Source organism: Octodon degus, unplaced genomic scaffold (genome assembly GCF_000260255.1).
Source record: "Octodon degus isolate 3935 unplaced genomic scaffold, OctDeg1.0 scaffold00100, whole genome shotgun sequence".
Lineage (NCBI taxonomy): Eukaryota > Metazoa > Chordata > Mammalia > Rodentia > Octodontidae > Octodon > Octodon degus.
In genome coordinates, this window is record NW_004524676.1 from 8,100,812 (window position 1) to 8,112,295 (window position 11,484).

The 11,484-nt window shown below is 41.9% G+C and overlaps 1 protein-coding gene across 1 annotated transcript; it reads right to left on the reverse strand.

Moving 5' to 3' along the window:
* Positions 1-5,934: 5,934 nt before the first annotated feature.
* LOC101561700 (syncytin-1-like) lies at positions 5,935-9,702 on the reverse strand. Its single transcript, XM_023723554.1, has 3 exons — positions 8,377-9,702; positions 7,652-7,709; positions 5,935-5,960 (listed from the first exon to the last, which is right to left on the reverse strand). The coding sequence occupies exons 1-3, from the start codon at positions 9,700-9,702 to the stop codon at positions 5,935-5,937; spliced, it is 1,410 nt and encodes a 469-aa protein (XP_023579322.1).
* Between the last annotated feature and the right edge of the window lie 1,782 nt (positions 9,703-11,484).

The window sequence follows — 11,484 nt, forward strand, 5'->3', positions numbered from 1 at the left end:
TTTTTTTTTGGTGGAACCAGGGAATGAATTCAGGCCCTTGCACTTTCCAGGGAAGCGCTTATTCCACTGAGCCATCTTTCCGGCCCCTATCTCGCAAGTAGTTAGACATTATTGAGCCTAAAGGACAAAGAGGGAGTCCAAAATAGCATGCTTTGCCAGTTATAGTAAAGAAATAAAGACCTCAACGTATAACACATCATAATTATATGTTATATCTCAAACCCAAAGACACAGAGCCTCTATTTCTATTTTTTTAAGTTGCTATTTATTTATTTATTTTATTGAGAAACAAATAGCAAGGAGACAGCTTCAAAACCAATTAATAGGACAGTTTTAATAATTAATACATTGAATATTGTTGTCTTCTTAGTGGTTATTCATAATACAACATACAGACATGATACCCTGTCCACAAACACTATTAGTACAACTCTTTCTATTCATTGAATTAAGAGAAAGTAGCTGTATATCTATCCTATTTTGAATACACAGATACAAAATGGTCATTCATTTGTATCACTTTTTTTATTTTGTCAGAGATGGGTATTCCACTGTCATTTAAATACTGTACGTGTATGAATTCAGCAAAATATTCCAATATAGTCCAGTAGCGCATAATAGTAGTGGGTTTTCCATAGGACTGGCAGTGTCAGAAGTCGTTGACTTGAGCCTTTTACAGCTCATCATATTAATATGGCTTTACTTTATATACTTCATTTTTATACTTTTCTGCTGGATGGTTAAGACCAAGGTAAAGCAAGACCCTATAACAAGAGATGTAACTTTTGTATCTGACAAGGTTGGTCAAATCCCCTCAGAATTTATCCTGAAACCCTGTACCGCAGTTTGTAGATCCTCTGTCAGTGTCAGCTATGTGGATGAGTCACAGCCATTGCTTGACCAATTTTCTCTCTGTGAAAGCCTGAGAGAATGATTTCTCTCCATGTGACTCTCCTTAGGCACACTCCACATTATCAATCACTTTCCTCTGTGGCCCTGTAATTTCCTTGATCCGAAAATTTGGGAAACAACTGAGTTACAGAATGTTACAGTATAGATTCTCCTATGTCCTGAGTCCTTACTGACCTTGAAAGGCTAGGGTAAAAATGTTGGCTATCCTTACAGCCCTTCTTTTTCTCTAATTTGTGGTCTGCAAACAAGTTGTAAACCCTCCAGAAAAAAAGCTTAATGATATTATCCTAAAACATAGGCAGTTGAGCTTAACCTCACTATCTGAATATCCAACATCTTAGACACAACATGAAACAGGTATTTTCCATGAAGTATTGATATGTTAAACTTTAAATCCCTATAGAATGTGAAGGGAGAAAAAGAAAAAAATATTTTAAAATAGGAATAAACAATTAAATATTTTTACACAGAAATTTAGAAATCTAACCATACACAACACTGTAGCAGGACAGTCCTATGACATTTTTTTGTCTGTTTTCATTTATTACACTTTTTAAAAAACAAACATTTACTTGAGAGAAGGTATAGCAGTAATTGGTATGACATGACAAGCAGTACTTATTTAGAAGACCAGAATGACAGGCATTCCAAGCATGACCCTACCATTACACATTGCTATCTTCAGTGCAGCTGCTTAGTTCACAGGTATCAGCATATATAGGTAGTCAGGGTGAGAATCCTACCAATTGACTGCTAGTTTCAAAAACCTGCTGAAGATTCTCAGGATCATTGCCTTAGCCATCTTGTGCATATAAATGTATCACTTTGCCCCTATCATGTTTCCTAGCTTTTCTCATTGCCTTCTCCTCATTGTCTAATCCATAAATTCTCATTTTCCTTTTAATGGCATTATACCTTTCTCTTTTTATTTCTTCTTTTGAATTCTTATGCTAGGGAGACTATACAATATTTACACATGTGGGTCTGGTTTATTTCACTTATGAGTATATCTTTAAGTGGTATCCACTTAAATATGAAGGCTTCAGGTTTATCATTCTTTATAGCTGAGTAATACTCCATTGTGTAAAAATACCACATCTTTTTCATCCATTTCTCAGGTGACAGGCATCTTGGTTGTTTCCAAGATTTGGCTATCACAAATTGTGCTGCTATAAACATAGGTACACATATATCACTACGACATGATGTTTTAAGATCCTCCAGGAAAGTTCCCAGTACGGGGTATAGCTGGATTGAATGGGATTTCCAGTCCTAGTTTTTTAAGGAGTTTCCACACTAATTTCCATAATGGTTGCACCAGTCTATATTCCCACCAGCAGTGGAGAAGGGTTCCTTTTTCCCACATCCTCTCCAACATTTGTTATTGGGTGATTCCTTTATGATAGCCATTTTTTCTGGGGTGAGATGGTATCTCAGTGTTGTTTTAATTTGCATTTCACAGATGGCTAGTGATATGGAGCATTTTGTCATATATTTATTCGCTTCTATAATTTCTTCCTCTGAGAAGTGTGTGTTCATCTTGGATACCCATCTCTGGACTGGGTCTTTGAATTTTGGAGCCCTAATGTTTTTTAGTTCTTTGTAAATTCTAGAGAGCAGACCTTTGAGTGCTTATTAGTTAAGATTTTTTCCAAATTTGTGGGTTTTCTTTTCAATCTGTTGGTAATTTCTTTTGATGTGCAAAAACTTCTCAATAAGAGGCATTTCCAGTTGCTAATTCTTTCAAGTATTATCCATGCAGTTTGATTTTGTTCATGAACCGTTTGCCTACCCCTTGTAGTTCTTCTGACTGCAATAGACTTTTTCTTCTTATTTGCATTCTCTCTGTGAATATGTGTTAAGTAGCCAGACAGCTTGCTGTACTATGTGTGCAACAAGTTTGGTATGCTTTGTTATTGAGTGTCTAGTTGCCATATTTTGCTACACCTTTTGGATCCAAAGTCTCAGTAGCTTTGCAAGTAGGTTTGTTGTTTTGGCCCAGAGACTGTCCTGCAGCCAGGAAGGAGTCTGGTGTCTTGTTATTCAGCTAGACACTGTCTTGTGTCTACTGTTGTTATTTTTTTCTTTTTTTACCAACTGGTCTTCTAAACACTCACCTTGAAGATAGGCATTAGGCTTCTGATTTTGAAAACATGTGACTTTCCTTTCTTCTTTTGAATTATTTTAACTGTCACAGTGTCTTCCCACACAGCAGAGAAAAAATTCATCTGTCTAAAAATTCCCACAACTTTTCTCTCCAGATTCTCATCTTGAGTCCAAGCATGCACGTGGAACTATTGCTTCCTGGTTGGATCCTTTCTTTATTTCTTCTAACAAAATGCAAGTAATTTTAAAACACATGCCTGGCAGCAAAAGCAGAACAAATGAACGGTGTTTAAAACTTAATGACAATGACTGGGCATGCAAGATTTGAGCCATCCTTGATCTTAAAGAGTTTACTATCAGATAAATGCAAGAGATATTTTTCCCAAGTGGCTTCACTCTGCTTAAGAAGGAGCCAGTGAGTGGCTCAACGGGGTGGCTAAGGAAACCCCATTTGTTGGGGGGGGGCTCTGCCTTTATCTCATGGGAGCCAAAGGACTAGGTGACTAGGTAAGCCCCTCAGTGGCCCAGTACCCTTCTCTCTAGGGGGAAATGCCTCCATAGGCCTTCTGTGCTTTTGTGAAAGATGGTGCATCACACTAAAGTTAGGACAGATATGTCTGCCTAGCAAATGCTAGTCTTACAAGGGACACTTTGTAGAGATTCTCAGGTCTCCTCCCTCTACATGGGACAACATTTAAGAAGCCAAACCCCCAGGAGCCATAGGGAGCTTCTTCAACCTCAATGCACGGAGCTCACCAACTTCACTCCAGCCGAGATCCTAGAAGAGTGAGAAAAGCTGATCTTCTGATATAAAATGGAAACAGCTTACCTACTATTGCAACATGGCTTGGGTTCAGTATGAACTGGGAAATGGTGAGAGATGGGTAGAGTAGGATGCTTTCAATAGAATGAGACTATTCTTCATTTACAGTGTTTTTGCGAAAAAAACTAAAATTATGGCATGAAACCCCATATGTTCAGGCTTCTGTGTCTCTATCAGAGGTAATGCTCAGACTGCACTGAAGATAGTAATGTGTAATAGAAGGGTCACTCTTGACAGGAATGCCTGTCATTCTGATCTTCTAAATACATAATTCTTGGCATTACATACCAATTATTAACATACTGTCTCTCAAGTAAATGTTTCTTTGTTTTTAATGGATAATAAATGAAAAAAAGACAGAAGAGAAAAAAAAGTCACAGGACTTTCCTGCTACAATGCTGTATATGGTTAGGTTTCTAAATCTCTGTGTAAAAATATGTGATTGTTTTTTCATAGTCTTTAAATATTTTTTCAGTTTTTAAATTTTTATCTCCATATTCTGTAGGGACTTAAAGTTTAACATATCAATACTTGATGGAAAATACCTGTTCCAAGTTATACCTAAGATGTTTGATATTCACAGACAGATAGTGAAGTTAAACCCAACTGCATATGTTGTAGGGTAATAATAAGCTTCTCTTCTGGAGGGTTTACAACCTAAGTTTGCAGACCAAAAATTAGAGAAATAGAAGGGCTGTAAGGACAACCAACATTCTGACCCTAGCCTTTCAAGGTCAGTGAAGACTCAGGACATAGAAGAAACTGTACTGTAACATCATGTAACTTAGTTGTTTCCCAAATTTTTCTGATCAAGGAGATTATGGGGCCACAGAGCAATGTGATCGATGACATAGAGTGTGCCTAAGGAGAGTGACATGGTGAGAAGACAATCTCTCAAGCTTTCACAGAGAGCAAATTGGTCAAGCAATGGCCATGACTCATCCACATGGCTGATACTGACAAAGAATCTACAAACTGTGGTACAGGGTTTTAGGATAAATCCTGAGGGTACTTGACTGACCTTTTCAGATAAAAAAAAAGTTACATTTCTTGTTACATAGGTCTTGCTTTGTCTTGATCTTAACCATCCAGCAGAAAAATATAAAAACAAGGTATATAAAGTAAAGGCATATTAATATGTGGAGCTGTGAAAGGCTCAAGTCAACAACTTCTGCGGATAACCTACTACTATTGTGGACTGCTGGACTGTGTTGGATTATTTTGCTGAATTCAAGCACCTATAGTATTTAGATGCCAATGGAATACCCATCTCTGACAGGACTAAACAAAAAAAGGGGATACAAAGGAAGGACCATTCTGTATCTGTATATACAGAATAGTTAGGATAGATATATAGCTACTTTCACTTAAATCGATGAGAAGAAAGATTTGTACTAATAGTGCTTGGACAGGATATCCTGTCTGTATCTTGTATAGATAACCACTAAGAAGATAACAATGTACAATGTATTAATTATTGAAAATGTCCTATTAATCAGTTTTGAAATGGTCTCATTGTTATTTGTTTCTCAATAAAATAATTTTTTAAAAAGGTAATGCTCAGGAACTATAAGTATTTGGGTGTCCCTGAGGAGGAGGAGGTTATCTTAAATGGCATTGTCCTGAGACACCGATCTTTCTCTCACAGAGATGCAGCTTTATTATCTGCCAAGATCACCACACTAGGAATCCTCTGTGGCCTCATCTTTCAAACCCCCAGGCCAGTGAGTCAGACCCATCTCCTCCAGGTGACTCAGAAACCTACTGCTCCAATTCCTTCAAAAGCTAAGACTGGCAATCCCATTCGAGGCAGCTATTCCCCTCCTATGTATTTTTCCAGAAGAACTGAAAACATCATACCACAGTGGGATATGTGCATCCATGTTTATAGCTGTGTAATCTGTCATATCTAAATCCTATAAACAACTCAGATGTCCATCAGCTGAGGAATGGATAAAGAAGACATGGTATTCTTACATAGTGGAGTATTATTCAGCTATAAAGGAAGATAAATTTGAGACTTTTGTTGGTAAATCAATGCGATTAGAGACCATTCTCTTCAGTGAAATAAATCAGACCTGCAAGTGCAAACATCAAATTGTCTTCTTAGTGTGAGAATCTGAAAGAGAAAATGGAATCTGAAGGATACAGTAGATACTAGGAAAAGGGAATAAACTTATTCAGAAGGAAAGAGTTACTGAGTTGAGGAAGACAGAGAGGGGGTGAGAGAAGGAGATTTAGCTAAGTATGTAAGTAGGATGGTTTGGACAACTGTACTGTGCATTTCTGCTGGTCTATGGAAAGAGAGCAGATAATACTTAATTTGTTTTGTCTCCTTTTTTCAATTGTTTTTAGGCTTTATCTTAATTTCTTATACACTTTTTTTTGTTCTTCCAATTTTACTTGCATGTATCTGGTAATATGAATAACTGGTTGCATATACATTATGCATCACATTACATTATGCATCACTTGTATATTTTTTCTTTTGATACCATTTTGTACTCTCTGAAAAGAAAATAAAAAATAAAAAAGAAACCTATCACTCCAAAGGACCTCAGCATTCCTCAGCCACAATCATGCTCCACACACCAATAAGCCCTACAGGTTGAACCCAAAGTGCTTGTTACTACTCTAATTCAAAACAGCCTTCCCCTAAGGGTGGTCCCAGGGACAGAAGAGAACACTCTAATTCAGGGACCTATTTTAGTTGCTGATGACCATCATTGCAAAAAATAACCAGAGCAACCATGATAAACAGAAGAAACCCTACAAGAGTCCAGGAACAATGAAGATAGGCAATATGCTTTCAGAAAGAAGGCAAACCACACTGGAGAGGTTGTTCTCCCCTCAACAGAGCCAAACAGAAACTATAATACTAGTAGGGGACTAAAAATGATGTCTGGTATGATAGCCATTCTTTTTATTTTAATGTACTTGGTACAGGGACTCACTATGCTTGGATTTGTAGTCATCCTCCTGTCTTCAGCCTCCCCGGCACTGGGATTAGAAGCATGTGCATCCATGGCTAGTCTCTGATAGCTGTTCTTATCATGGAGATAAAAATGTGCATTAAAATGTCTGTTAATTATGACAACATGAGTAGGGTCACACAGGGTACTGAAGAACATCCAGCTAGCTTCCATAACCAATTAAATATACCAATACAGGCAGAGAGGCCCAGTCTGGGACTGGACAGTGGAACTTCAGCAGAGTGACCCAATGAGCTAAACCAGGAGCAGAACATCTAGCCAGTGGGGCACAGCAGGTTCACTTCCCCAACCAGAGCAGTAAGAAGCTGACCACAGCAGCCAGACCTGAGCCAGGCCCACCTGGTCAAGTTCAAGTTCAGTAGATCCTGACCCAGTGAGCTGAGGCATACAGGTGGGCCTAGTGGGGCCCAGACCTAGACCCAGATCTATGGGAGCATCCCCTCAAGACAGAGGTGGCAATAGGTAACTGGGGTGAACTAGTCTGCCTGGAAAACTCCAGGTATATCAAGGGGAGGTGACCAGACAGAACTTAGGGGAACTAATTAAATGAAAATTCCCAATTTAATATTTGCTTAGCTATACAGCCAAACTGTTTGCTCTTATGGTCTAAAATACAAACCCATTAGTTACAAAAGTTTTTCAATTGCTAAGTCTCACTACCCATTATTAATGTTGCTAATTGTTTAACTGTAAATAGAAAACCACATCTGCCTTAACCACATATTCTCTCGGGTAATAGTGGGAGGTGTTTGGTAATAACCTCACCAAAGCTCTTTACTGAAAGACAGACAGTGCCAAAAAGAAACCAATATCTCACTCTCAATCAACAGAGAGGGCAATGACTCATCCCGCAAGTCGAGACGTGGGGTGATTACCTGGAGGAGGAACAGGGATGAACAAGACAGGGCAAGAGACATGAGAGACAGAGACAAGACAGGCTTTCTGATGAAGTCTCCTTTATTGAGGATGTGAGCAGGGTCTAAATAGCTGTATAGCAGAAGTGGTTAGGCGGGACTAGTTGCAGATTGGTAGCAAAGGTCTGGGACCACAGGAAGATGCCAAGGCAAGCAGGGATTGGTGCTGCAGCATTTCTTGCCCAAATAAGGGAAAGTGTAAAAGGAGCGTTCCATCGCCCCCCACATGTCCCCCTTTCTTATTAATTACATCAAGCGGGAAAATGACAGTGCCCTGAGGGGACAATGCCTGGCTTGGGTCAAGGTCTCCTTCACATGAGATCGACCAGACTTACCTGTCTTGGGATTGCAGGGCAGCAATAGGCCCTGTTCCTGTCTTAGGTGGTCGGCGGTGCTGCATGTGGGTCCTAGTTGCCCATCATTGACTACTTGTCCATCTCACCAGGGTGGGGCCTATATCAGATTAGGCTACATCATCGTGGAGTCCATTTAGGGGAACCCTCTCATGATACTCTTGTTGATCTGCCATTTCCAGCTGATAATAATGTATCTGAATGGGCTTTGCAGCAAAGGCATCTATGTGTGAACTAATGAAGGATGTAAGCTTTTGAAAAATGCAAGGTCCTACCATGAGCAAGAGCACGAGTGAAAAGAGGGGTCCCAACAGGGGTACAAGGTAGGGGAACATCCCTCCCCATAGCGAGAAGGGGTCGTCCGCAAGCTGTTGTCTCTGCTTGAGTAGTTGATCCTGAAGCTCCCGGAGTTTGTCTCGAACTATGACTGATTTATTGGAATAAAAACAGCATCTTTCCTGTAAGGCAAGACATATTCCTCCCTGTTCAGCAGTTAGCAGGTCTAAACCCCTTCTGTTCTGAAGGACAACCTCAGCCAGGGAATCAACATGATCCTGAATATCCTGGATGGTGCTGGATAGGGCCTGCACATCATCTATCAGCTGCTTGGATAATTTGGCATAGGAATGCATCGCCACTCCCAATCCAGCGGAGCCCGTAGCTAGGGCCCTAGAAACACCCAGTACCACCAAGATAGGGATTAATCCCACCGCCCTCTTGTGATGGCCGGCGATAGAATCAAACGTGGGCATGGGCATGGGTTGATCACCCACAATGATTTCCATGTCAGGCAACAGGGAGGCCAGGACACATAGCCCTGTCCAGTTAGTTGGGAGGAAAGTATAGGCCATATTGGCCCCACAAACAAACACCTGCCCTCTTGTGGGGCAAAGGGGAGCACTGTAGTTAAAAAGCATCCTGCAGGAAGCAAAAGTGACGAAGCCCACATCTATAGAGGTTGCATTGTCTTGGTGAATGCCCTGAAGGCAAGAAGGGGCAGGATAAGTCAAAGGCTGCACTGCAAAGGGATAAGAGGGACTACAGGAAGAATTAGCAGGATCAGTGAGAGCCTGGGGGGTTGAATTGGAGGGAATAGCAAGGGGCATAGGTGTGTCCATAGTCATACACAGCCAACAATCCTTTGCCATGTCAGGGTTAGTGGAATTAAGGGCCCGATGGGTGGCTGCAAGTATATCCGCGGTCTGAGTATCCAGGTCTGTTCCTCTAGATTTAGGCAAAGCTAAAGGAGGATAATTGCTCTTAGGAAACATACGATTCCAAATTTCTTCCAACCTTTGATCTACATATTGTTGTCGGATCTGATCCTGGGGGCCAAATCCATCCGAAACATGGATTGGGGCATTCTTTGACCAACACACAGACTTTCCTACCATCCCTTCACAGGAGGCCTGAGTGTACTTGTTATTTCCAAGCACTCGCGGGGCATTGGCCCAATCGCCGCTGTGAACAGTGCGTTGAGTGCAAAGTAGTGTGGCCGTAAAGAAGGTCCGATGATTCGGGCCCACACATTCTGACAGCTCCTCATAACAAGTCGAGTGCCTTTGGTCCTTATCAGACGTGCACTCTTTGGGGCATGCCATCAATTTGGTGCTATCTTGAGGCCTGACGTGGGGTTTGGATTTGCATTGCCAATGAGTAATTTGACCACTGAGCTATTATTCTTTCTAGTAACAAGGTATGCTACCTTATTTCCACAATCTGTAGTTTGCAATATTGTTTTTTATTTGACCCTGTTCTCTCTCATCATTAGGGTCAACTTTGTAGATCTGAGGGTCCAGTCCTGCACTTCCTGGGGTTGCCCTAACAAGGTGTGAAATGGATTGTTTTGTACTGGAACAAATCCTGTCACCCCAAGGAATTGCTTGGGCTTGGGGTCCTGGGGCTGGCCCCGTGTCCCATTTCTCTGCTGCTGTGGGGGTAGGGGATTTCCATGTATGTCTCTTTTGGATTTGCATTCTGTGGCCCAATGTTCACCTCGTTTACATCGGGGACATAACCCAGACTTTTTTATTTGAGCCTGGGCCTTGTTATTTTCTCCTTTACAATTTTTGGCTATGTGACCAGGCTGACCACAAGTAAAGCAGTTGTTATTTTGCCTTTGGCGGGAAAGGAGTTGTTTAACTGTGCAGCCCTGTTGAGCTGCAGCCATAGCCAAGCCTTGATGGTAGGAAGGCCCAATATCTGCACATAAACGTATGTAATCGGACAAATCGGTCTTTTTTCTGTGAGGCCTAATCACTGCTTGGCAGGCTGAGTTGGCATTTTCAAAAGCAAGCTGTCTAACAATGTCAGAGCTTGCATCGGCGGTGCTGAAGAGATGCTCAGCGGCCTGTAAAAGGCGATCCACAAAATCTGAAAAGGGCTCTTCTGGTCTTCGCCGAATCTTTGTAAGTGAGGAAGTTGGCTCCCCCTCTGAAGGGAGTTTTTTCCATGCTCTGGTCGCGGCCAAATTGATTTGTGCAAAGAGACCTGCATCATAGCGCATCTGAGCCTCCTTGGTGGAATGATCACCCGTACCGGTAAGCATGGAAAAGGTCCAAGGATTGCCATTATCGGCATTATCTTTCGCCATGATTTCACATTGATCAAAAAACTCAGATTTCTGTAAGAGGTAATTGCCCCCGAGAGAGGTGCCTTAGTTAAATCTTGCCAGTCCTTGGGAATGATCCAGCCCTGAGTCATAGAGTCAAGGACAGCGATGGTATAAGCTGCGGGAGGGCCATACTGAGCAACTGCGGTCTTTAATTCTTTCAGTGCAGTTACGGTAAAAGGGGCATGGGCTCTAACAGCCTGAGGCTTGGCGCCATTTTGGGCTGGGGCCATAACTTTCGTAACTGGAAAAACCATTTGAGGGCAGAGGCCCATTAAGCCCAGGCGCCATCTTAGGGGTGCCACGTGTCTGACCAGCCTGCAAAGATTGTAACTGTAGTGTAAGCCTCTCAAGCACTGGGTTTTCCAGGTCCAAAAGCACATTGGAGGGGTTAGGAGCAAGTTTGGGCATGTCATTATTATCTGGGGGAGCTGTAACAGGATCAGAATGATACCTGGAGGCTTCCTCGGCTAACTGTCCCCAGTCAACCTCTTGTAAGGTGGCAAGATTGGGGTATAAGGGCTTATGATGGGCTTGGAGAGGGGCCTTGGGTGGGGGCAGTGGCGGGTGGGGGAGGGGCAGATGGCAAGGGCTCAAAAGGAGGAAGTGGCGGCTGATCGCCATTTTGGTGTTTCTCCAACATTTTGTTTGCTTCCTCATCAGAGGGAGAGGAGACATCTGAATCAGCCTGAGAGGGGGACAGAGTGGGTCTGTTCAAGTTACGCAGGGCAGCCTCCCCCTGGGTAATCATCTCCCTGACCAAGGGGTCCCC